At 37.4% G+C, this 27,604-nt stretch overlaps 1 protein-coding gene across 2 annotated transcripts in view; it reads left to right on the forward strand.

The window, feature by feature from the left end:
- MCCC2 (methylcrotonyl-CoA carboxylase subunit 2) overlaps nt 1–22,425 on the forward strand; it is a 39,468-nt gene extending 17,043 nt beyond the window's left edge. For both annotated transcript variants that reach the window (XM_072860508.1, XM_072860509.1), the window contains exons 8-17: nt 6,164–6,228; nt 7,164–7,263; nt 8,202–8,297; nt 9,564–9,636; nt 9,845–9,921; nt 11,986–12,052; nt 12,325–12,481; nt 13,438–13,552; nt 14,807–14,892; nt 21,991–22,425. In XM_072860508.1, coding sequence (XP_072716609.1) covers nt 6,164–6,228; nt 7,164–7,263; nt 8,202–8,297; nt 9,564–9,636; nt 9,845–9,921; nt 11,986–12,052; nt 12,325–12,481; nt 13,438–13,552; nt 14,807–14,892; nt 21,991–22,108 — 954 coding nt within the window. In that variant the 3' untranslated portion in view covers nt 22,109–22,425. The remainder of the gene's footprint in view (nt 1–6,163; nt 6,229–7,163; nt 7,264–8,201; nt 8,298–9,563; nt 9,637–9,844; nt 9,922–11,985; nt 12,053–12,324; nt 12,482–13,437; nt 13,553–14,806; nt 14,893–21,990) is intronic.
- Nucleotides 22,426–27,604: the final 5,179 nt, after the last annotated feature.

A 27,604-nucleotide genomic window follows, 5' to 3' on the forward strand; every position in this document is an offset into this window, starting at 1 on the left:
AATTGTTTCTAAGAAACTGACCTGAAGAACTCCTGTGAATTAAAACTTGCTTTATTGTGGAACTCATAGTGGAATTTGTGACTGTGCAAAATATTGCAGCATAAGACAGCTTTAAAATTATAGTAGCTTGGCTCCAACAGGAAAGGGAGTGCTTGAGTGGGGTTTCTTTTTTTAAAAACAGCTGTACCAGTGTATGTTCTAGTGTAGGCTCAGTTTTATACCAATGCAAATAATAATCTTTGCTAACAAAGATTATTTTACTTAACACAGTCTTTATAAGAAGAAAGGAATTTCCAGTAGTAAATGTTACGTTAGTGCTAGAGCTAACAGGTAGGGCAGCACCCAGCACAACTATTCTAGTGTCAATGAAGTCTGACTGGATAAACTTGCTTTTTTGAAATAGTCAAGTATTTGTCTCATTGAACAAACTAGTCTGAGGCTGCACATTGGCTCTGTTATGGTTATAGTCTTTTGGGAACTTTTTAGGCATGCTTCCTGTGACAAAGCCAAGTGCAAATCAAATGTCTCACAAAAGTCCTTCCAATTTGAGCAGCCCTAAATGGAGAAATCACTTAGTAACAGCATTATTAATGAAGATACTGCTCCACCCAATTCCTGTAGTAAGAGAGGAGGGGGAGTCTGCTGGAAGTCACTTCTTTCCACCACTTAAGATACTGGGGAAAATGTAACAGGTCCCATAAACTATGAGAAGACAACCACTGACAGATTTTTTTGTTGACCAGTTCCTAAGGTATGATTGTATTAATTTCCTTAAAAGTATGAAGAAGAACTTACCTGTGATGTCATTTAGTGTTTACTTGTATAGCAAGTAAATTGCTCTCATTTCCACAGTATGTTTTTTCATTTCATTCTTTTCCTTTACTTTAGCATGTTATTTTCCCCACTGTGTCACCTTGATGATAAAAGTGGATTTAGCATTTTATACCCTTTTTTCCTTCCAAAGTTCAATGTATAGATGGATTTTAAATTCCTGTGCAGCTTAAAAAAAAAAAAAAGTCTTATCGTTTATGCAGACATACTTTTCTATGGCTGGTAAATGCTAATTACTGTTCCAGAACATCTTAAAATAAATTCAGAATGTAACTGGCATATCAAAAGCAGCAGGACGGGGGACACACACCTATAAGTACAAGGATACTTTGTTGTCTACCATAATAAAATATCGCATTTAGCTTGAAGTATTTTATTTTTTCAGTGGAGGCTTTCCACATTGACAAGAAGAACAAAGTAATCAGCAAAAGCAGATGAAGTAATTAATAGCAACTCTGTCATTTAACACTAATTTATTTACTGCTCATTAGAATTTAGAATTCTAGAATTTCTTTGTTGGAATTTCTTTGGCAGTAATTGTTTGAAATGTCTTACCTAAGTCTCTGTTCCTTTTCATCTTGTAGTAGTCTCTTTCAGCTTGTTGTTTATAGGTAAACAAAGACAAATCTTCCCTCAAAATTAAGCCTTTCTCTGTAAATTTATCACTGTAATTTAGATACTAGGAGTTTCTTGGTGAAAAGTGGCATAAATATGAATGAAGATAGTAGTTCAGTGAGTAACGTTAGGTGATTCATACATCTTTTATTGAGATAAGGAAATTAGTATGATGAAAGAAATGAACTTTTACATCAGACTGTTATTAGCTTGGTTATTGTGTTACAAATAACCTCAGATTGCAAGAACACCTGAGCTGTCTAAGTACAAACCTTTTCTAGGTCCAGCACGGTTCATTAGCTTAGAGCTAGTGGCATATAAAGTGGCAGTACTGCCTTTGGGGCTTGCTCAGGTTCAGAGGAATTTGTTGCAGAAGCTCAGCTAGTAAATGTGAAAGACTTGAACAAGCTCAGCTCTTCTGACATGGCATTTCCATTGGCAAGAGTGCTGGGGAGTGCTGTGCACCTTCAGTGATTCTGCTTGGAGCTTTGTTAGAGCTGGAAAGGTTCATCAGACCCTGAGAGACCCCTTGGGTGCACTGAGTAATGTGTCCTGGAGAGCTTACTCAAAGCCATTTTATTTCAAGCTCCAGCATTAAGCAGGTGCAAAATAAGACAGCTAATACCCAGTACTAACCAAGAAGCTGGCTAGGAAGCTGGAAAAAAGAGAACCAGACTGTCTCGTTCTAAGAGGCTGGTAATTGTTTAACATTGCAAGAGAATTTAAGCCATTATCACTGAGATGTAGTGCAGGAGACTTTTGCCAGGATAGGCAGCTGAAAAAGGGTGGCCTGAGTCAGGTCTCAAAGGGAAGACTTGGCTAGGCAAGTCAGTGACTGCAAAGATGTTGTGAAGTTAGAAAGACCGAAAACTTTTCACCACTTCCAGAGCAAGATTTCACAACTATCCCCCAACTTCATTTGTTCCTTAGCAACCTGCAGATGTAATGATCCTTATCTTTGTGCGTATAGATCAAACTTTAATATCACTACCTGTCAGCTTTTCTGTTTGGTAGAGCTTTTCATATTCTCACTGAAAATATTTTGTTTGCCTTTCTCTAAGCATCAAAATTACTTCACACTCCCACAGAAAATTCCGTGCCATGTTGTAGCAGAGATTGTAGCCATCATTGTGTATGCTCTGTTCCCCAAAAGCCTTTCGTATCTGAAGAAAATTGGAGTCGATTTTATCGCTTACCTGCCTAAGACAAAACATCCTAAGGAAGCGAAAGAAAATCCCTGATGTTAGTTATAGTTAGTCTTGGGATGTGTATGCTACAAAAAACATGAATTGCAGGTACAGTCCAAAGTCTAAAGTGCAAGTTTCCTTGGCTGCCTTTTCAGAAAGGTGAGAAGTAACGACTTAATGAACAGACAGATCTCGATAGTAAGAGAAGCGTTGCAGTAGTAGTAATATCTAGGGTCATTCTTCTGCACTCCCCCAAGGTGAGGAATCTGTATCCTCACCCTTGGCAATACTGCTTGGGAGCTCAGGATGCCATGTTGACCTGTAGGCTTCTCCATCCCATTCCAGAAACTTCTGATTCTTCCTTCCCCAGGGAAAATTCACTACTTTCTGTGCTCAGCAGTGAAGGAAAGTCTGGTGAAAAAAAGAATAAGTTTGTCAAATTTGTGTATATTTATGTGCTAGGGACTCTACTACACATCAGCCTGATGTATTGTGGGAAATGCACATTTTATCTAAAGTTTGTGTTCATTTCTCCTGATGATTGCTAGCCGAAGTAGCTTGAACAGGGATTTGTTTGAAAATCCCCATGTGTCTTGCCAAGGCTGTATTTGCAGTCTGTTAGAATTTAATGAACTTTTAAGAAAGCTAGTGCTATTTAAACTATGGTTTGTAGAATGCTCTATTGCACTGCAGTACCTCGGAAGGTGATGGAGCAAATAATCCTGGAAGCTATTTCCAGAAACACTACAGACAAGAAGGTGACTGCGAGTAGTCAGCATGGTTTTACAATGGGGAAATCAGGTCTGACCAAACTGATAGCCCTCTATGCTGAGATGACTGGCTCAGTGGAAGAAGAGAGAGCAGTGGATGTTGTTTATGTTGACGTTGACAAGGCTTTTGACACTGTCTTCTGTAACATCCTCAACAAACTGATGAAGTACAGACTGGGTAAATGGGCAGTGAGGTGGTCTGAGAACTGGCTGAACTGCTGGGCTCAAGTTGGAGGTCAGTCGTGAGTGGTGTACCCTAGAGGTCGGTACTGGGACCAATACTGTTTAACATCTTCATTGATGAGCTGGGCAATGGTCCACAGTTCACCATCTGCAAATTTGCAGATGATAAAAACCTGTGAGGAGTGGTTAATAGAGCAGATGATTGTGCTGCCTTTCAGAGGGCCCTCAACAGGCTGGAGAAAGGGGCTGAACGGAACCTTTTGAAGTTAGACACAGCAGGCAAATGCTCCTTGGAAGGAATAATCCTGGGCATCAGAACAGGCTGGGGACCAACCAGTAGGGAAGATGCTTGGCAGAAAAGGCACTGTAGGTCCCGGTGGATACCAAGTTGAACATGAGCCAGCAATGTGCCCTTGGAGCAAAGGCAGCCAGCAACATGTGGGGCATGCATTAGGGAGAGTGTTTCCAGCAAGTCAAGGGTGGTGATCCTTCCCATCTACTCAGCCCTCATAAAACACATTTCGGGTACTAGGTCCAGCTCTGGGCTCTCCAGACCAAGAAAGACATGGACATACTTGGGTGAGTCATGAAAGGACTGAAGCATCTGTGATATGAGGAGAGGCTGAGCGAGCTGAGACTTTATCAGCCCAGTGAAGAGATGGCTCGGGGGGAATCTATCCATATGTATGAATACCATGCAGGGGGAAGTAAAGATAGTAGAGCCAGATTTCTCATTGGTGCCCAGTGACAGGTCAGAAAGCTACAGGGCACAAACTGAAATACAGGAAATTCTATTTAGATGTAAGAAGACACTCTTTTTAGTGCAAGGGTGGTCATGCTGAACCAGGCTGTCCAGAGAGGTTGTGGAGTCTCCATCCTTGGAGATAATTCAGATCTCGACTGTACATGGTCATGAGCAACCTCCTCTGGTTGACCGTGCTTTGAGCAGGGGAGGTAAACTAGACAATCTCCCAGGGTGGCTGAGAGACTCCACAGCTCAAATTCGATGATTTGGAGAAGGAAAACTTCACCTCTGTGGAAGAGGAAAAAAGCCATTTTTATACAGTTTATTAAAATTAATGTCTAGATTTCTGTGCTAATAGAAATCAGTGCTCTATTCAGATTTGTTCAAAGTTCTGCAGTAGTCACAGAATCACAATGTTCTAACTGCATAGTGTGTCAGGTGCGTAGAGAGAGATGTATAGAATTATTTCATAGAATCATAGATTAGAATCATAGAATCATTTAGGTTGGAATAGACCCTTAAGATCATCAAGTCCAACTGTAAACCTAACACTGCCAAGTCCACCAATAAACCATGTCCCTAAGCACCACATCTACACGTCTTTTAAATACCTCCAGGGATGGTGACAACCACTTCCCTGGGCAGCCTGTTTCAGTGCTTGATAACCCTTTTGGTGAAGAAATTTTTCCTAATTTCTCTTAAAAGCATGTTCTTCTGTTTTGTTGTTTAATGAAGATTCAAGTTAATTATGTCTCTGACAGAAACTTTTCATTAATTAGTATCCTAATGCCACACCTTCATATTACATGGGTAGCCATTCAAATTTAAAAGCAAAAATCCTACTAGTGAAGAAATATCTATACTTAATTTTACAAACATGACAGTTTGGAAGTGTGTGTGTATATGTATATATATATTTAGTATGTTTCGGTTTTAGGACAAAACTTGGAAACTGAAATCTGTTTTGGAAGTGATGATAGTTTTCTCTTCCCTTGTCTCTTGCGCTACCTCTGTACTCTCTGTGTGTTATGAATAATGGTTTCATCAGCTTGCAAGCAATCCTTTTCAAAGCAGTTATGGTAGAGTGGAAATGCATCAAGAAGTTTTTTTTTTACCATGCATTAAATGATACTGCTTTTAAAAAGGATTTCACTCACTCTTGAATTACCCTGTTGGGCCTAAGATTTGACAGATCTAGGATTTAGATTTTTAGGTATTTTTATGGAGACATCATACTTGAGCCAAACAGTTTTATGCCATTAATATGCTTTTTAAAGAAAATTATTATTACTAAATTATTGTGTATTTAATGGGAGATTTAGAAAATAAAAACTGCCAATTGTTGTTTTATGGTTAATATTTAAGTTAAAATCCACAGAAGAAGAGTTTGTATAGAGAAAGCAAAGTCAAAGAATGCTGAGTTTCAACTGAGGTATTTTTTGTTTGAAACAATGGACGAAAGTATGACATTTGAAATTGCTTTTTAAGTGCTAAAAAACTCTTTGTGAAAATGCATGTTCATAAATCTAAAGGGTCTGTAAGTATACTCACAGTAATAATGGACACAGCAATAAATAAAACAGTAAGTGGAGAATCTTTCTCAAACTACATATTAATGCTGGAATAAGGATACAAGGTCAGAGAAATTAAGTAATTTTGACTAGATTCTGTGTTGTCATATTTTAAATGCTCTGAGGGAGAGTAACTGCGGAAATATTATTAATGAAGAAGCATTTTGCAAAGATCTCTTTTATTGCTATAACTAAGCCAGTATAAATATTAATGCAAGACAAGTGTCGACTCTAAAGCTCATTTTCTATTTCTTGCGGTAGGTTAAAGCAGCAACAGGTGAAGAGGTATCAGCAGAGGATCTTGGAGGGGCAGATCTTCACTGCAGGTTTAAAGAAATATTTTCCCAGAGTTAATTTCTTCCATCCTTTAGACTTTAGTAGGGTGTATTTTATTTTATTTTTTATTTATATTTAGATCTTCTTAAAATTATATTTAGATTTTGAAAATTAAGATTTTCTGTGTCGTTATCTGGTGCTGATTAATCATTTACTGATAGAGTAGCATAGTTACCTTATGTTACTCTAGTTAGGATCTTGTTTCCTTCATTTACTACTTTAAAATACTTACATGTTTAATGTACTGCAGCATCACACAAAATATGGAGGACTTTTCTATACTGTTTAATACTGAGTGTTAATAAAATAATACACATTGAGAAAGATAATATATTTTGCAGATTGTGTCTGTCTTATTGTCAGAACTTACTACAAACAAGGTGAAAATAGCTTGTGGTTTTTTAAGAGAATACTTGTCAAAACAAAGAATTCTATGCACTTTCTAGTTCTAAAATGAAAAGAATAGCAAAGTTAGGTATTACTGTACAGTAAGTTAAGTATTACTGTACGATAAATGCTTAGTTTTTACTTCAGTTTACTGAAGTGAATAAATAATTATTTTTAAGGGCAGTTCATAACATTTCTGTCAACATAGGTTTTATTTATAATTTTGAATTAATTTTAATTTCCATTTGAGCAATGTTTGTCATCTTTTATATTATCGTTTAAATTTTTTACTTCCTAGAGTTGCTATTTTATGTCATGTCTGATAACTTGAATGTACTGTTTCAAAGAAAAGTTCAGTTATGGGTTTTATATTGAAAATAATTTCATAACAAAACATGAAGAGCTGTATTCTAGCATCTATATTTTAAAGATAAATATAAAACTTTTAAAGTCTTAAAAGTTTTTAAAACCTCAAATTTTCATTGTCAGATATTTTTTGTTTTTAAGTCTTCATATTGCTATTGTTATTTATATACAGAAGATCTGGTGTAACAGATCATTATGCTTTGGATGACAATCATGCACTTCATCTAGCAAGGAAAGCTGTAAGAAGTTTAAATCTCCGAAAGAAAGTAGATGTAAGTGTATAGAATCTGAAAACACTGTATTGTTTAAATTAGGAATGCTTTTCTTTGCCTGATTTATACAACACATTTTTTGTCTCTGACTTTAGACACTTTGAAAAGGCAGTTTATGGTTCTTGTTCTTAAAGATTTCTCTAATGTTTCAGTTCTACAGTTACATTCGTGCTGCATTATTCCCAACAAAATCACTGGGATTACATGCAAGAGTGAAGCAACTAGAACAGTGCTTCAGAATCATAGAATTGCGCTTTAAGATTAACCCAGTTGTGCAAGGTGCTTAATTTAATTTTAAGCCCATGTGATCATTCCCATGGACTTAAAATTAGATACCTGCTAAAGCATCTTTTTGAATACACATTATCTATGATTATTAATGAAAGGTATAAAACTGAGGGGATAGACCTAAATCATGTCATTGTATTGTATTGATTTAAAAATTCCTTGTAGAAAACAGGATGGGTAGCATGGGGGAGGAATTGCCTTAACTTATTTTGGCAGGAGGCGCGAGAGGGTGAATTGAAGATTAAAGCTCAGCAGCTGAAGGAAGGCCAGATGTTGTATTCAGTTGCATGGCAAAAATCTTCACTGCTTTTTCAGAATACTACCTGCCTAATAGGGCACAGGGGGAAAAGTAAGCAAATGGGAGGACCTGCTTGATTTTTGATAACATGGAAGAAGTGGAGCATGCATGGAGGTATACACAGGAGTAGAAACAAAGGTAACAGTAAGTGAGAAAGTGTTACCAACCTTCAGTTTAAGAAATTTGATCTTTATGCAAAGTGAGGACAAGCCAGTACAGGCATTTTGATGGGGTTGGTGAAGAGAAGACTGTGCTCAAAGGTATTGGCAAATTAATTCTTGCTTGTTTTTTTAAGTCATAATGTGAACTGATAATTCCTTTGTTGTGTAAATTGTTTGTTACATTGCTACAGGTGACTATAGAACCATCAGAAGAGCCTTTATTTCCTGCTGATGAAATATATGGAATAGTTGGCGACCAGCTAAAAAGAAACTTTGATGTCAAAGAGGTATGAATATAAATGCAAGATCTGTGTGCCCATACATGCATGCACTTAGTTTTCTTGCAGGAAATCACTCTTTATATCATCATAGTTTGTCTACAGAAATCTGATTTGTGGTATATATTGAATATTTAAATTTCATAAAATCTTTTACCATTTTTTTTTTAAATATATTTTTGTCCAGCGGATCCATTGCAATGGCAATGACTTGTTGAAAATACAATGCTTTTTGGTTATACTTTTAAGAAGGATGAGCAAGGACAAGAGACTGATAACATTCTGAAAAAGCTGCCAGAAAATAGGGAACTTTGTGTTGGCAAAGCGTTCTATAGACTTGCTGAGTGATGTGATAGCTTTCTTTTTCTGTTAATCCTGTGAAATTAAAGATCCAAGTATTTTAACTTTATGGAGTATAGGTACCCCAAACAATTCAGTGCTCTCCCAAACACATATGGAGATTATTGTACTCTACTGCAGGTCTAGTGTAATTATTTGCCTTGGTACCTTCATCCAAGACCACATACTTTCTCATATTTTGCCTAGATCCCATTATGCAGAGCCTTTTTCACTACCAACCAAGTATTTATTTTAGGAAGAGTCTTAGTATGTACCTTTCTTAAAATAGTTTGTCAGAAATTACTAGAATTTGCTTTGCATTAAGGGAAAAAAAGATGAACACACTTACTGAGTCTCACTTCCAAGACACTCTTGTAATAGCTTGGATTTATGTTCTTATAAAGTTGAAAGAAATATATTCTGGCAAATGTCTTGCTAGCAGTGGATCTATATTTATAGAAAATGTCTCCTTTGCATCTCAGAGAAACCTCAGAACAGATCTTCATTATTTTTGTATATCACAAACTTAAGCAAAGCTGAAAATAAACTTACTTCTAAGAAAGTGACTCGTGGCTATATATGTTTTTCTCTTTATAAATGTGAGTGTATTGATTAATGTTTAATGTAACCAGAGGTAGCAGTTTTTCTTTGAAATTTAACTAATCAGGAAAACTTTGTGCCTGTATAATTTAAACTGTTCAATTAGAATATTCTTAATCTTTAAATTCCTTTTTTATAAACATGTAGATAAATCACACTTTAAAAGTAAATGGGCTTTGCCTGCCATCCAGACTATTTATATGGTGGGCTGCTTGATGTTCTCTAAATGGAAAGCATTTGTTTTAAGTTATATGTTAGCATGATCTTTCTTTCTAAACAAATTAAAAACTATGAAGGATTAGGAATTTCATTTTATTTTTCTATTTTTTTCTTAAGGTTGTTGCCAGAATTGTAGACGGAAGTAAATTTGATGAATTCAAAGCCTTGTATGGGGATACTTTAATTACAGGTATTTAGAAATACATTATAATGATTTTGTGTATGTTCCCACTGGTTTTATAGTTGGAGTCATTCTGTTTGGCTCATCCATTGATATTTTTAATAATGTTTTTCTTCAAAAGAATAGCAGTTTCTGTTACCAAGAGAAAGTGTTACCTTTATATGCTATGGTAAAATAAATATATGTGAAAAATTAAAAATCTATCTTTCTGCTTCAGGATTTGCAAGAATATTTGGTTATCCAGTAGGAATTATTGGAAACAATGGAGTTCTATTCTCAGAGTCAGCAAAAAAGGTAAATAAATAGATTACTAGCTTCTTTGCCATTGGGAAACAAAACTTCTGGTGGACAACTTGCTCTTGACATGAAGAACTTTTTTAAATAATGGAAGTGGACTGGCTTAACTTTTTTAGTATAAACATGAATTAGCTTAATAAGCTGTAAAAATAATTTACCATATTTTAGAAGCGGTGTTCTGCAGATTTTTCTGATATGAAGTAGATAGGTCAATAGGAAAATATAGTTAGAAAAACAGCCTTTGAATTTGTGTGACTACAGCACAGCTGAAATAGTGTATCCTGAAACTTAACAGCTATTACAAGAAAAGTGCATGCTGATTGCATAAAATACCCTATTAGCTATAATTCCTAATGTCTACAATAAATCACATCTTTGTTCTTGTAATAACTGGAAAATTTCAAACCTAGATTCCAGTACTCAGTTCATTGGTTTACCAGAGATTTAATTTTCATACTTTGCTGCAGCAGCTCCTGGCTTAGACTAATGAGTGAAAACATGTGCAGTCTCATAAAATCTATGAACTAAAATACCCGTTTTGTGAATTAAAGGGCATCTTTGATGGAATATTGTGATTGTCTTATGGTTAACAGATTGGGCTTCGGGGATTGGTGGTGATAGAGTTTCTGGGTATGGCAGAGCAGTTACTTACCTTGTTCTATATTGTTTGGTTTAGTTCTTTATTTTTTCAAGAAACTACTGTCAGTTGAATCTTTTTGTAATAGCAATTATATATGGTAGTTTTGTTCTAGTAGGCTCCTCAAATTAATGTTGAGAAAATCAGTATTGAAAATCTGTAGGAAAAAGGAAGCCTTGATGAGAGATTTGGAGAAAGGAAGTAATTTTGCTTGATTTATTGCTGTAATAAAATAATACACAAAATTTAGTTTCATGTACTGAAGGAATAGTTTCAACTTGGAGCACTACAGTAGGTGACATTGTTTTCAGCTAGCATTTGTTTTAACACAGCTATTTCCAATTTGAAAATAACTCTTTCAGTATTTTTCTGATAATGTAGTGCTGCAACTTTTTTCCTACCAATGAAAAAAATGTAAGGAATCTTCCTCTGCTGACTTTTCCTGGCATATCAGTACTGTAAGAGGAGATGATCTAGTTTCACTTGTTTCATTTCTAGAGAGACCTTTGTTGATTGATGTTGCTTCTGTAAGCATCATGATCTAACAATATTCCTTTTTTTTCTTTTCCAATTTTTTAAGGAGGTTTGACACACCTTTTTCCCATGGTTATCACTATGCTTTGCGAGTGCGTCTCTGAAAAAGCTAGATAAAGATTATGCTTTATGATTTTTCTCTCTTTTTTGTTTTCTTTTCCTAAATTTTGCTGGTTTTGTATTGTGAAGGGTCTAGAGATTTGTTCAGTTGCTGTGCTACATACCTTTTTTTTTTTTTAACCAGCGGTGTGTAAATAACCTGAGGAACTGTATTGACTTAGATTATTTCTAGTTGAAACAGGAGCTTGGAATCTACTATTTGTATCTTTGCTAGGAAAATGGTCTTTTCCTAGAAAATGGGGAGAGGACATCTGCCCTGAGAAAAAGGAAAGAGTGTTACAGCAATTGGCAGGGCCATGAGCAAATAGTGTATGTGGGCCTTTCCCAATTTCAGAGAATAATTTTCTTTTGTACAGGAAATGGGGAGGTATTTTTTTTCTGACTGGCTGTCCCTAATTTCCATGACACAGTCTTATAAAACTCGAATGTCAGATGCCACACTGTGAAGCTGTCTGTGGTTTAACTACATATTGGCTGAGTCAAAACAGTTGAGCTTTATCAGCAGTAATGCTTTTAAAGGATATTATTTCTGCTTCACCCTTGGACTCACACATTTTTGGAATTTTCCTGCTTCTGCTAGAGTGAATACATGTTTTGTAGTTGACTTTGGATGAAGCCCAAGTAGTACAGCACTTCATGATGCAAATACTCCCATGGATTTCAGTGGAAGGAGACTTGTCACAGACTTCAGAGTGCTGGTAGTGATAGTATCACTGATCCAACTTTTAATGGCTTGCTTTTTTTGTTTGTTTGTTCTTTCCTTTCCGCAGGGTACACATTTTATCCAGTTGTGTTGCCAGAGAAATATTCCCATTGTGTTTTTGCAGAATATTACAGGTGAATAAGCTCAATATTTTGAAGTTTCACTGTGTTGTACACTTCACTGTTAACTGTTGAGCCTATGGCTTTTAGACAGCATCTTGTGTGCTTTGTTGCACCTACACCTCCAGCCTGTTCTGAAATCAGCCTGTCAGCAGCTGGTGAAGGCCTTGCCTTATGATTTGTTCTTCAGTTTCTTCTGCATGTGCTATAAAGCACATAGTATGACATGTAGCATAGTATAATAATATAAAGTTAGTGAGCTTTTTCTTCATGTTGTAATTCTTTAGGTTTCATGGTTGGTAGAGAATATGAAGCGGGAGGGATAGCAAAAGATGGTGCCAAGATGGTAACTGCTGTAGCTTGTGCCAATGTACCTAAAATAACAGTGATTATCGGTGGTTCTTATGGAGCTGGAAACTATGGGATGTGTGGAAGAGCATATAGGTAAGTGTTAATTCAAGTTACAACAGGAGATAAGACTAAGTTAAGAGAACATAACCTTGAAGTACCATTCTGAAAAACTGTCTAAACTCTTGCAGAAGTTGTGCTATTTGGAAAACAAACCAGTTCTCAGTGAATATGGTCCTAAGTAAATAACAACCTGACAAACCTGTAGAGGTTGACAGGCTCATGATTAACCTTGAATTAGGTGACGGAGGAGATCTTCTGACATGTAAACCTGCTGACATGCTTTTCTGCCATTTTAGCTCTTGGAGGAAAAATTGTACAGTCCTAAACAGGCTGCTCAGGAAAGTGGTTGAGTCGCCATCCCTGAAAGTATTTAAAAGACATTTGGATGAGGTGCTTAGGGACATGGTGTAGTGGTGGTCTTGGTAGTGTTAGGTTTACAGTTGGACTCGATGATCTTAAAGGTCTTTTCCAACCTATACGATTCTGTGATTAACAATCATTAGGCATTATGGGCTGGTCCTTTATTCTGCATTCATATGAAGAGTACCAGCTTGTGTAAAAAATCCTTATTCACTTTAATGAGCCTGTTTTTATGAGTAATGTTTGCAGAACCCCTAAGGATTTTTTTTTTTTTGACCCTTTGGACATGACTCATAAATGTTGTTTTCATTTTTCAAGGTCCCTGATACTTTTGAAGTTGTTGGTGATATTTTTAAAGAGAAAAATTCCTGGGGGGGGAATGTGAGATGAGAGACTAAAGAAAGAGACAAATAATTTTTTAAGGTGCTTGAATATAGGAAATGAGCAGAATTTTCACATTTTCAAACATAATGCTGCAAGCATTGAAGTACGTTAATTTGCATTCTTTAAAAACCAATACATTGTAAGATTGTCATGCATAAAAATGAATTCTTAGCTGAGTGAGAATTAGTTCTTTACTAGGAAATAAGGCAATGTCTTATTTTAATATTTAATATGTATTTTTTCAGTCCAAGATTTCTTTATGTGTGGCCAAATGCTCGCATATCGGTGATGGGAGGGGAACAAGCTGCAACTGTTCTAGCTACAATAGCTAAGGACCAAAAAGCAAGGGAGGGAAAACAGGTACATCTTTCTTCTTTCATTTGCAGTAATGTCATTATCATTTACTCTTTCACTGAGTTGCTTACTTTATGAGCTAGGAAGGGATGTTACAGAGTGAGACACAAATGAAAGATCATTCTCCCAGTGCCAGCTAGTGCATTAACAAACATGACGTATTTGTGAAATGTTATAGTTTATGATCTAAATGTGAAGATCATTCATGACATTTCTTGTCGTTGTTTAAAAAGAGAAGTATTTCTCATATAATCATCATTTTGTACTTTGTGTACCAGATTATTAGTTCTGCCCAAGATGAGCAGCCAGCAATCCTCCCTGGTTTGGGAGTATGAGGAGGAATATGTGAGAACAAAGTGTCTTTCCAATTATTTATGAAGTAGGCAGTTCTATAGAAAGCTGATCCTCCAAATTAATCAGTGACTGAGAGTTATGAAACTTATAACAGTAGAAGTCTGTAGAGGTTTGGAAAAGGTTTTGACTAATTTCAACATTTTAATTGAAAATTAGTGGTATTTTGTTTAACAGCCTTTTCTGCTGTGTTTTTTAAATGACGTGGTTTATGTTTATACTAGTACCTTGGTCCCATATGAAGTGATTTTATCGTGATGTCTTAAAATTGCTTGTATTTATCATGAGTAGTTATTCAAAATAATGAAGCGGTATGTACATGTTATCTCAACAGTTCTTTTTTCTACACTTAACTTGGGCTTTCTGTGGATAGAATATATTCACCCTCATCTCTCTCTGTCTTAATTTCCCAAATCCCCAAGATGGACAGGATGATACCCAGAAAGAAGTTTGAGAAACATAATTGTAGTTAATATCAGTAGAATGTGTTAGAAACTTGCAAATTTTCTGAATTACAGTGGTGACCACTCTGGATTTTAAAGAAAACCCAGTGTTAGAATAGCACAGACTTGTTTTAATAAAAAATCTTGCCAAAGGCAACTCAGAACAGGGTTTATTCAGTACAGTAGCTTCAGTAATTTTTCAGATGCTAATCCCCAATTATTCTTATACTCAGTTAAGTATATTTTTACTCTCCTTTTTTCACCCACCCGTTTTGAAAAGTGGTATTTTAATTTCATTGTCAAATATGCTAAATTGATAGTTGTGTGTAAAAGGGGGGAAAACTTTGAGGAGATCATTTAGGCAGTTTCTTCAAGTTTGATGCTGCATATAAAGCTCTGCTGTCATTGTGGAAGAAAATATTAAAGAATATCTTACCTGTGTTTGTTTATTTGCCTGGTTTTTTAGTTATCTGAGGCAGATGAAGCAGCTTTGAAGGAGCCAATCATTAGGAGGTTTGAGGAGGAAGGAAACCCTTATTATTCCAGTGCAAGGTAATATAAATGACTTTTCCAAAACTTAATTGTAATCACAGGACATAACAATAACATCTAAATCTTAGTGTTGAAGAACAGCAGAACAGAGCAATCTGGAACAAAGATTGTGTTTGATGTGGAGGAGTACAACACAACAAGCTTCAAATCAAAGTTTTGTCTGTCGTGTCTCTAAGTCTTTGTAGTATGTACTGCTTCAGAAGGCGGCATGCACTTGCAGGAATCATTCTGCTGGTTCTGTAAGTAATGATATGGTAGCATGGAGTTTATATTCTATGTATTTTATTCTGGATAAGTTTTATATCGTTCTCCACAGTGTGGTATCTGGTCACCTTTCTAAAGCCCATTGAACAGTGTAATAAGTGGCTGCATGTGTGTTAGGAAGAATTCATTTTAGTGGGATTCTGCAAGTAGAAGAGGCCAGTGGTAAAGGAGAAGTTTCAGGAAGACTTGAAGCCATTTGCAAATCTCAGGTCATGATCTTGGTAGGAGACTGTGTTGGATGATGGCAGTTTGGATAGGGCATTAGCTTATGGGTGCAGCATATTCATGTTTGTTGAGAAGTCCTTTGCAGCATTTTGTGCTCAGGTTAATGGAATATTTAGTAAAAATGCCCAGGAACTAGTTAGGCTAATGAAGCAAGGTGGAATCCTGGAAAGGTAAATGCTGTTACCTCTGGAAACTGGCATGGAGACTTTCTTGGCCTCACATTGTTACTCTACATTAGTTTCATCCTGTCTGTACTAATCCTCCTGCACATTTTTCTGCTTGTGGTATCCAAAGCTAATTCTCCACAGGCTCTCAGTTGCTAATGATAGTAGGGGGTAGCTTATAATAACAACGGGGCTTTACTGTGCCTCTATGGTTCCTCATTTTGCACAAAGAATATTAGTCTCATACAACTGTGGAGTCTGCTGTATGTATGTTTTTGTGTAGCTGAATTAGAACTACTGATGGTTTTCTTACCTGCAAACTGGGAAGTCTGGAAACAAACTAAGTACAGAGTGGTTGGGATATGATAAATTTTGATGTGGGCATCACGAGCAAAAATTATGTGAACGGGTGGGTACAAGATACTCTGTCAATGTCATAGAGATGCCAATAAAAGGAGGAGTTTGGTGGCCTCGTTGTCTAACTTGATACCTGCTTAGTCTCATGTATGACAAATAGATGCAGCAGCAGCATAGCATCAGTGAGCTCCTTTATGAAGTGTTTATCATGATCTGAAGGAAGATATAAAATTAATGGTAGCTTTTACTTTGTTTTCTGTTGAGATAGTGGAATGAACTTAACTGAAATAATCATACCTGGGGGATCCATATTCATTTTAATGTTTAATCAAATGAGTGCCTTCATCAAATAGAAGTTCTTGCCATTTTGCCCTGGATGGTGCTGTGATGGGATAAGTATTCTCAGTAGGATATGTAGCACAGGGTTTGTGGTGTTATCTAGGCAGATTTCAGTGGTGCAGTCGTATAGCGTGTGGGTCATGGACTTAGGGAGGGTTTTAGTCTCGTCACTGTTTGGTCTCTGCTTCTGGCAGAGGCCTATGTGGTAGTGTTGCAGAGAGTCACAGGTATTCTCAACTTCTTGAGGTTTTGTGCATGTGTACAACTCCCACTGCTACTAATTTACAGTTTATTGGGGTTTTTACATATAATCAATGAGAATACTTTTCTGAAATCCTGAATGGTTATTGACATGGATTTTCTGGTGGCACACTGGTTTTGATTTTTTTTTTTTTAATCTTTTTAATCGATTTAAATTTCATGGGGTTTTCCCCATATTGAGAGATGGTGTCAGCTGTTAAAAACTTTTGTGCCATCTCTTTTAGTACCCCTTAAAGATCAAGACTAGTACCTGTGTCACAAAACCTTGTGCCCTGAGGCAGGAAGGAAAAATGAAAACACATATTGTCACCTTTTATAACTGGATTTTAAGGAGAACAATTTTCCTCTGATATAATAACATTTTAAAAAATGAGTCAAACTGTGTGTATTTAAAATTAATCCCTACCATGGAGGAGAAGATGAATGGTTTGATTTTTTTTTTTTTTTACATTTGCTTTTTTTAATATGTTCACTGGAAACACAGTCATAGTCTCTTTGTACTCGTGACTGAAAATAATAGGATTTATTTAACATTTTATATATTCAGTATATTAGCAATATAAAAACTTGTCCTCTCCCAAAAACCAACAGACCATTGTCAGTTCTATTTACAACAGTAAGTTACTGATCTGCAAGAAAGTAGCTTTACATGTAAGATTAAGGTTAGCATTAAAAAAAGTCAGACTGTAAACTTTTAATAATGTCCAGTGATTTTTAGACATGAAACATGAGTATTTAACACCAGCTTTGTGGTCTCTGCTTTTACCAGTTTATGTTTCCAGAATATCTGGCCATTTTCTGAAGTTACATTGCAAATCCAGAAGGCACCTCAGTAAATAGCTTAAGTTTGCCTAGCCTAGGGGTTAGGAAGTGCTCTTAATGCTAGGTGTCCTGGCTTTCATTTAAAAAAGCACAGTAGTTGCATACTTATTGTGCCTGTAGCTTGGAAGGGAAACTTAACGTGCACAGATGTGAGCTGGCTGAGAACTAGCGTGGGACTGGGTCACATGTGGTTGGGTTCCTGTGATGCTGCACTCAAGCTAATAAACCCAGCTGAGACATGAAGTCAAATGTCAGAGCTGAAATCCCACCTGAGGTTCGTCTGGCTAAAAGCAATGAAAGTGAAATGCCCCTTTTCACTGGGGAGTGCTTGTGAGAACAGTGTATGACTGGCTCAGGTCAAGACAGTCCAGGCTGTTTTCTCTCTCTTTACAATCCATGTAGGTACAGTCTGCATTGTCTAGGAGCTCTTAATTGCTCTCTGCTGTCTTGTAGAGATAATTGGGCATATCGGTAGATATTCTTATGTTTTCTGCCCTGATTTCATGCCTTCCTGCCAATATTATCGTGTATGCCTTGTTCCCTCATTTATTGCTAATTCCTAAGCAAGATCTCAGACTGATAGCGCAAAAGATTTCATTACTGTGCAGTAGGCTGCCCAAGCAGAAACAATGAGATGAAGTAGGATTACAGTTTTTGCAGCAAGTAATGTACCTGAGGGAGGGATTTAGCCACCTGGTACCTTGGAGCCAACCTATTTGTCAGCCAACATCAGCAGCTGCTTATTAAGCAAGCATTTGCTGTAGGCTGGGGAGAAGTAACCTGTTACCTTTGCTCTAAAGGATGCTTCCTTTAGTCTGGTCCCAAGCATGGTAAAAAAAACAGTTGGCTGACAACCAGATATCAGGGTGCTGTATTGAAACTGAATCTGGACAGCCTTGGTTTTGTCAGATGCTAACTAGATCCCTCCACCAAAAAGACCAGCAAGACAATTCCAACAAACAGCTTTGAGTTACTGAGAGGAAAGAATGATAGATGGGCAGAAAAACTGCTGTCTGTATTGCTTCTCAGATGCAGCCAGTTTGGAGGCTACCTCACACTGTCCTTTTGCTAAGATATGGGGACCAGTCTGCCTCACCCATAATGTCCATTGAGATTTATGTGACCCTTCCAGTTGACTTCATTAGACTTTGAATCAAGCTTTTAGCAGTAATAATGAGAGGGAAGGACAATGCCCTAATGATCTTAAAATACAAACAAATTTCCCTATTTATTCTGCTTACATAATTTTGCTTATAAATTATAACTCATTATATGTACAGGATGTCTCAATGCTGTTCCCTGCAGTTGTATTTTCTAACCAAACTTTAATCAATTATTTGATTAGAACCTTTCACAGTGAGCAGTCTTAATTAACGGGATTCATTAGGCAGCACCCTTTTTAATGAGTTATATTAATCTGCTTACAGTTTTCTAAAAGGATTTCAGCGGTTTGCATCTTAACAAATTACATGAGCATTTTACTTTTGGGGACTTCCATTTCTTTTCTCACAGTGTGTCGGTTACAAATATTCTATGAGTGTAGTTGTGACTCATGTTCTAGCATTGGGTTTTTAATAGATAGTTTAATTATTAATGTTACATCCCAGTAGAGATGTAGTTTTATTTAAACAAAGAGAAGCAGAAGCCAGGGGTGACCATATGAAAGCAGCTTGACTTCCATGCAACATAAAATCTTTGTGGTTGTCAGTGTAAGTTAATTGTGTTGTTACAAAAAAAACCCAAATCTGCCATTGAAATGTGCTTCATGTTTGGAAGTGTTTATTACAGTGGTAGTCACTATGAAGTTGCAGCTTGGAAGGTACCCATTAAGTTGGTGATTCTTTTTGATTCAGTTCATCCCTGCCCTCCCCAGGCCCTTAGCAGATTTATTGAATACTTTTAAGAAGTATGAATTCCTTCATTCAGTTTCAATGTGTTTCATAAATAAAAAAGTTAATTGCAAGTGTTCATTGAAAAAAGTTGATATGCAGAGCAAACAAACCCGTAACAGTCAAAACCCCCAAATTTGCTTAAAAATAGAAATTACTATATTTGAGATTGTTCTTACAGTTGTTTTTTTCACAGTCCTAAGAAAACAAAGGGATTGTGGTTGATCTGACCTCACAAAACTACTTTGCTTTTCACTATTAATAGGGACCTTCTCCATCCCTTCAGTGGATTAATCTGACTATATTCATCAAAACTAAATCAAGATCTAAAGTATAAGAAGAAGGAAAGAAAAGCATATGCATTAAACATTGGTAATGCATACTTCGTGATGTTGAAAGTATAGGAAATATTCTATCTTGGCCATTCTGTCATGCTAGATTATATGAACAGGTATAACCTCTATATTGGGGAAAAACAAAAGAATTCAAACAACTCTTAAGTAAGTCTCAGTAAAACCAAGTTATACTTGGTCCTGTGCTTATTTTGAACAAAAAAGCTTCCAATTGTTTTTGTTGTATGGTAAGAAGCACTTACTCTGAGTCTCTTTTCAATGGAGTATTGTTAAAATATGCCGAAGTATTTTAATGAGTTATTACTTACAATTTAAAGCTACAGTTAGGAAAGGAGTTATTCACAGGAACCAGGCTGCAAGAGGTTATACCATGCACTTTATCCAGAATATGATATAGACAATTCTTGTGTGTCTTCTGCAGCAGAATTTGCTGTTAGTGCCACTTCCGTGGAGACACAAGCGTGGCTGTTAGAATATTCCAATGCACAGCTTACTAGCCCACTAGAAAGGAGATACTCACTGAGAATCCTAAAATGAGAACAGGTTAGATAGAGCTACCTTTTCCTTATATTTGTAATTTGGATTTATAGCATTTTTTTTTTCCCCCTTGAAAGAAGTTCTTTTTTTTTTCCAGACTTCTTTCTATGCTGGTGCCACTTCAGTGAGTGCCACAGCTACTGTGGTGTAAAATTTCTTTAATCAAGCTTTTGTTTTCAGTCCCAAAAAAGAAACAGCGTAATTTTGCCCAATTAACAACAAAGTCTTCCCTTCTCCAGACCCCTTTCTCCTTTTGTACTTCAGCTTTGCTCTTGTGCCCCGTTTAGGGTAACAGTCTCCTCTGCTTGGGGAGCTGCACCACGATAAGATATATTTATAGTAGAACATTCTTTCTGAGTTGGGTATCTTTTTTTGTCTCTCTCTGCTAGTTGGAGAACAGGCTCCTAAGCTAAGTCTGAACGCTCTTGCCTCATCTGGATACAGGTGTCCTTTATTACAGTTCCACTTTGTGCATCCTAGGATAGATACATGTATTTGTTGTAAAATAAAAAGCATACATTGTCAGTCTCTTACATATTTGTATCTGTTTTGATGAATATTACTTTCACAGCAAATGGCGAAATAAAGCAAAGATGGAAAACACTCAGAAGTGTCTGCTGCTGACCTGAGCTTATCAGCATGTATTTATGTACATTTTGCAGTCCTCTTTCTTTTGGGGGTGAGGCTGGCACATTTAGTATTGAGAGAAGAGCACAAAATGTATCGTTTCCTGTCTAAAAGATTTTTTTCAATTAATCTTCAAATAATAGGAAATTTGCAGCTGGAAACTTCCATCAGAAAGGAATGGCTATGCTTTCTCTTGGTAGAGTCAGTCTTAGCTCCCTATTCATGACCCTATCTTGTATTTTTTAATTTTCCACAGGCAGAGAATTAAACATTAGCTAACATTGAAGTAAGTTCAAAAAAGAATGCAAAATAAGTCTCTCTAGGGAAAGATGGGATGAAGGAGGAGCATCAGTGTCTTAACCAAAGATACTGTGCATATGTTTTGCAGACCCTGATTAAAACGCATGCTTATTTAAGCAAGACTGGGTTACAATGAGCAGTATGGTATCTTGTTTAAATATCTTGCTGGGGAGGTAGTAGTTACACAAAACTTACAGTTTTGTGGCCTGATGGGGGTCTTGACATGGATTTTATTTTGGGTAGGATGGAGGTGTCATTGAGAACTGATGCCACAAGTACTTTAATTTTTGGATAATATCAAAGAGACTATTTACAATTGTTTGTGGTTTTGGGGACTTGGGAATTTTTGCTCATTCGTAATTTAATTGCCTTCAGGGCTGGGTTAAGGAGGGTATTATCTTACAGTTGTTTAGAAATGGACTTCAGAAAAAATAAATATGAGAAATACTGGAAATACTTGACATTTACTCTGGCTCTTCTAGTGATGAAAGAATAAACACTTGTATCATCCTCATCTGGCAGCTGAACTAACCTGAATAACGTAAATAATGATGTGACTTAGTCTATTAAGCATTCTTAATAGAAGAAGATAGGTCATTGACAAAAGGTCATTTTCCATGTGAATATTAAAAAACAAAAAGGGTCTCTTTTCTCTAAGGTGATGACTTCATACTAAAAATAAGTATGAAGAATCTCATTTAAAATATGTAGACCTGACGTTCTTAATTTATCAAAAATTTATACTTTGTTCTAGAAGAAAAATTCCACAGAGTAATACACACCAGTCTATTGCATTGATGGTTAAGGTGAATTAACTCTATGGCTTCAGGTATAAGTTAGCTCTTTAGTTCACTCTCTTTAGTATAACTATTTCCAGTTTCATGTGCTTGAAAATCTACCTGCTGTATATGTTAATTTCCTTTAATTATTATTGTTTGATCCATATCTCCCCCCCCCCAGATTATGGGATGATGGAATTATCGATCCAGCTGACACAAGACTGGTTTTGGGCCTCAGTCTCAGCGCAGCATTAAATGCACCTACAAAGAAGACAGAATTTGGGGTGTTTAGGATGTAAACTTAAACGTATGGTCATCAGAATTACCTCTGTATATTTTATTTGTGGCTGGAGAGCATACTAACTACAATGTTGAGGTGATTAAAAAATAAAGATTTGTACAATGCTATTTTTAATGAAAATGTAGTAATTATTTATTTTCACTGAATAATCGTCATACAATGCTTCAGTGTTTTGATAGTGATTTGAGATCAGTCACTTAGCGTGCTTGTGTGACACTGCATTACATGACTAAACTGCAATTCTAGTGTTATGTTTAATGTTTGACAAGAAACCATGGATACTATCTCTTATATAAATAAATTTGCAAAATAAGCTACATATTTGGTGCTTATCAGCTCCTTTATTTCTTTTAATTCCTCTTTGTATGTCTCCTATAAATGCAAAATATTTTTGCGATCCAACAAAAAAAAAAAACTCCATGCTTGCTAGTAAATAATTTTTTGCAAAAGAGAAGTGCTATAGGGGCAGCCAGGGAATTCAACACAGCATGGAATTATAGATTTCATGCAGCTTTTGGCATTTTGGCCTTTCTCTGGCTTTCATCCAAAAAACATTGCTCTTCTGTACGGTTCCCTGAAGTCAAAACAACAAGAGAACCTGATGGATGCATAGTGTTTTCTGGAAGAGCTGGGGAGCGTATGCTGATATCTGTGGGACCTGCAAGTTGCTGAGAGTGCTTCTGAGGACAGGGGTTGGCTGTGAAGGTGTTTCAACATCTTGCTGTGTGATCCTCCTGGTAATTTTAGTTTCACGAAGACAGAGCATTCTCCCAACATGGATCAGCGCTTCACCCAGGGCACACGCCTGAATCCCAGTGACTTTAGGGCTATTGAGATTCTGGAGTGCTTTGGTTAATCTTATTTATTGTTGTTTGTTGCAGTGTAATGTTTTTCAAGAATTCAGTGTCTGTAATTTCATTTGTTCTCTTTAGAAATACTGCACCTTGTGGAAACTAAATGCTTGGCATGCAGTGTACCTAGAATAAGGAGGCAGATACTGTGCTAGCTGGGACTATGAAGGTGATTTTATCTAGCTTTGCCCTACAGGTTCCCAGATAACCATTGGCAGAAATATTCTGGACTGAGAATCAAATCCAAGAAGAGTTAATGTATATGGATGGAGGTCCTGTCCTGTGCTGGCCTGTGGAGAGAAGAAAGATTGCTAATAGGGCTAATCATCCTGGATAACGTGCTAGCTGTAACCTTCCTGGACTTGTGTGGCAGAGGAGTTCCCCTTGGACTCAGGCGGGGGAAGGAAGGTCTGCTAGCTACTAGCCCTCTCAGTTGTGTCTCAGACAGATGCAAAAGTGAAAATAATTCTTTGGAATGGGGATTTTCAATGCAGAATACAGACAGCCCAGCACATGTTGAGCTGTGAGGTCTCTGGTACACATCTACATTGCACTAAAAGACCAGTTTTCTCTCTCATTTTACTGAGAAGAAATCTATCCAAAACCTGGTGTGTTCTGCACCACTAGAAAGATTACTTCTGTAGGTCTGCACACATGTAATCTCACTGTCATGCTCACATGCATGGTCTTAGTATATTAAATATGTATTTAGCAGAGAGTAATAGTTTAAAATACTGCAGTAAATGGCAACTAGGCACAGAGCTGTGCTGTTGTGCCACTGATTTTTGTTCTTGTCTCACTACACAAATTTGTAAACATGTTTGGCATGGCCCAGGGATTTTTTTGTCCTAAAAGTACAGTGATATTATTTATGGTTGCTGGACTTCTGAAATGCCTTTAAAAATACCCTACTTTTAAATATGTATATCTAAAATATAGCCAGGGAGAACAAAGGTTTCAGACCCTGAAGTGATGGCTATTAATGGCTTCCAATAAAAAGAAACACTTGATATTTTCTCCTACTATGGCTGAGTAATCAGTTCAGGCACCTGTTGTCTTTCTGGTCTAAATTATGGGGGTCACTTTCCCCAGTCTGTTACTCCCAAAGCCATAAGGAGTACTGCCTTTTTCTGCTAAGAAAATCGATCACTTCGGAATAATATTTTTGCTTTGAATGTATTCTTTCAATGAGACTGGTAATGAAATAATTCTGAGTTGGAGACAGTAACATGATCCTGGGATAGAGGTAATGGAAGTAGATATGTTTGGGAGGATTCATGCTTCTGAGAATATAACTCCCTCTAGCTTGTTATGTCTGAAAGGACAGTTATTTACGGTTATCAAAACTTCTTCCTCGAAACACATGTGGAAGCCAAGTCAAAACATGTCTCTGAATAAATAAGTATGTTCTGCCTCAATAATATTTACCTTTGGAAACTTGCTGAACACATGAAATTCATCAGCACGGGCTTAGCATCCTATCAGCATGTCTGGTTAGGGGAGGTTACAGAGCGGGACCTTCACTGCAGACAAACGATTCAAGGAATCACGGGTGATTATCACTGCCCCACTGCATAGCAGGCTATTTTGGAAAAGCTTTTGCAGGTTAATGTGCTGTGCTTCATATGTAGGCACTGACTGTACGCAATGCACGTTGTGTGTGATGGCACTCTGATGGCAGAGATGGCCTCTTGCCACCCAGAGGTTTGCTGAAAAACCTTGTTCTCTGTAGACCCACCAGGAGCGAGGAGTTGGACCCCATGCTTGTACCACATTTGGTGATGTTGGTAGATAAATTTATGCTGTCTCAAAATAGTCACCCGCAGCTCTTACATTGCCTCTGCCATAAGGAATCTTAGGCCCTTGCAGTGGCAGCTACCTTTTATTTAGGTTGGTTTAACATTTCCTTTCATTAAACATCCAAAAGAGATCCTACCAGTAAAGCAATGGCAATGGGAAGTGAGAATAACTATGTAATGGGGTCCCTGTTTCTGCTCCCATCTGCTCTCGCCTTGGGGATTGCTCCTCTCAGCTGTATGCCTCCCTCCTGCTGCAGAGCAGTGGCAAGCCCAAGAGGTTACCTAGTTCCAGCTGTCTTTGATAGCTGGACACAGCCTGTTTAAGAGAGGTCAACATTTGAGTGCAAGGAGTTTAAAAGGGCCAATACAGTGACCTTGAGGGTGTTTTCAAATGCCTCTGCAGAAGGAAGTGGAAAGCTATGAATGAGATGGGCTAAGCTGCTCGTCATGTCCCTAGGGACTGTTGCAGTAACCAAGGGTGCTTCCCAAATTACCTGGGCTGAGTGGTGAATTCAGGATGGATCATAAAAACCTACCCATTGCCACTTCTTTTTTGTTCTCATGGCAACTAGAAAGGTGCTGGGAACCACTGGGAGCTACAGTGTGGTCACCAACCAAAGCTGGTGGCAGTTTGTATAACAAACGTCAAGGGCAGAGCCTCTGGTGCACAACCATTGTGAGGCTTGCGTGCCTGCTTCCAAGGCTGAAATGAGACATGGCTAGTGCACAGTCTCTGTGATAGCTCTGCCTGCAGAAATTGAGAGGCTATAAATGTAATTTCTGAGAAGCCACTGGGTGCCTGTTCCCACCCCTCTTCCACTCATTTTGGGGTTAGTTTAATGGGGAGTTTGTAGCCTCCGTGTTTGTGTTGGCATTTGTGTATGTGCTGTTCTTGTGAGAACCCATCTTTTATTTAGATGGCATTTTGCAACCTCTTACTCATCAAGATGAATTGGTATCTCCTGCTGAAACAGATGTTATCTTTCAAGTACGCCTCTGGACTCTATTATTGCTTTAAATGTGGCAGAACCCTAATTTATCTTAGATCTTCCTCGCTGTTCCAGATTTCAGCCAAAGAAATGTCTTGATTCAGAAAACCAACGATGGTATATTATATTAACTTTTTTTTTAAAACTGAGATTTATAAATTAAGGCAATTCAACAAAGCACTTATAAAAGCCCGCTGCTTTTCAGCAAAGCCTTAAAGCACCCACTTAAAGCCAGATGTCCACTTTCATGGCTCTGATTCAGCAGAGCACTTGAACAAGTGCTTCACACTAATCTCTACAGTCTAGCAGTCACAAAATCCATCCAACTCTGTGTCTACGTCAAGCCAAAACTAGAACACATAAATGCATCAGAACTGCTCAATGGATACTCCATTATTTTGACACCAGCATCAACAGCAACCTCTATTATTTTCCTGCTTTTAGAAGTACATTCGATTAATTGATCACGATGGAAGAGTGTGATTATGAAAAGCATATACCATGTACAACTTACAAAATTACCCATTTCATATACAGATATTAATGCACGTTGGCTGTGTCCTGTTGGTAGCTCATCTGCAATAACATTCATATGGAGAAAGTAAGTTAACTTTGAGAAGCTTGAATTAATGCATAGCTACAAGAGAGGTGTCCGTCTCTGAGGTCTGATGGCATTTCGTGTAGATTATCTGGAGCTGAGCTCTGTAGTGCCACAGACTCCCCTAATTTCATAGCCAGTTGTCTTATGAATGGCTACTGATGCTGTCAAGAAGTACCTGCCTTTTTGTGGCCGTAAACAGTGATTTTGCATTTTTATACCTTGACCCTGTTCTGCTCCTTGATATAGTAGCTTCTGACACCCTTATTTAATATTCAGCTATCCTGCGTCCTACCTCTTTTTTTACCTCCTAGTGCTGGAGACAAAGTCTACAAGAATGGCTGAATAGGGAGCAGGGTACAGTAACGTTTGCAGAGACAGTGTGATACAGACAGTAACAGGCACAGAAATGTACAATTCTGTGGGTGTCTGTAGCCAGACAGGTACAATGACTTTTGGAAATAGAAATTTGTCATTGCCTCCACATTCAACAATAATTTTACTGGGGGAACTGACAAATTCAGTTTTTTAGTGGAAGTGCAAGTTGGAAAGAAAACAGTGATGTTTTCTGAGCATCTCTGTGGTGTTTTCAACACTGCATGAGTAATCCTCATACTATAAAACATGGCTTGAGTTTTTGCTCAGGCTTCACAGACGCTGCTTTCAAACTTGAATAGGCCATATATCTGTCTTTCCATATGAAGCGCTGCATTTTTCTTAACCTGTGTTATTTCTCTGCTCTAAGAAGCTTTGCTTCGGCAAGCCCATCATTTCCCATACTTCACGTAGCTGCATTCCTGCTCCAGCCTGGGATGTGGGATTCACTATGAGTGGTTCACCACCAGCCTGATGTCTGACATCTTAGCCTTCCCTGCAGCAAGAGGAGACTGGAGGATTCGTGCAAACACGCAGAGGATCTCTACTCTGAACAGCAATTACAAATGAGACCTTTGCTGGATGTGATGATCAATAGGAGCGTGTGGGAGGAGGTAACCGCAAGAGGTGAACACGCAGCTCTGGAGGCAAGCAACATGATAGTCGGAGAGACTGGAGTCTTTTTATTGCCTCAAACAAAATGGTGCTGTTGAAAATTACTTGTTAAGCCACACTCCTCTTGGTCCCTGTAAACACTGCCTTCCTGTTTGGAAAAGTATGTCCCTGGGCCTGTTTAATTTTCTTTAAACAACTTTTTTTTTTTCCCCTCATGTTGCTTTGCCTTTTCAGGCTGTTCCTAGCTCCTCTACAAATGACCAGCTA

This window comes from Ciconia boyciana, chromosome 4 (assembly GCF_034638445.1).
Source record: "Ciconia boyciana chromosome 4, ASM3463844v1, whole genome shotgun sequence".
In the NCBI taxonomy this organism is placed as follows: Eukaryota; Metazoa; Chordata; class Aves; order Ciconiiformes; family Ciconiidae; genus Ciconia; species Ciconia boyciana.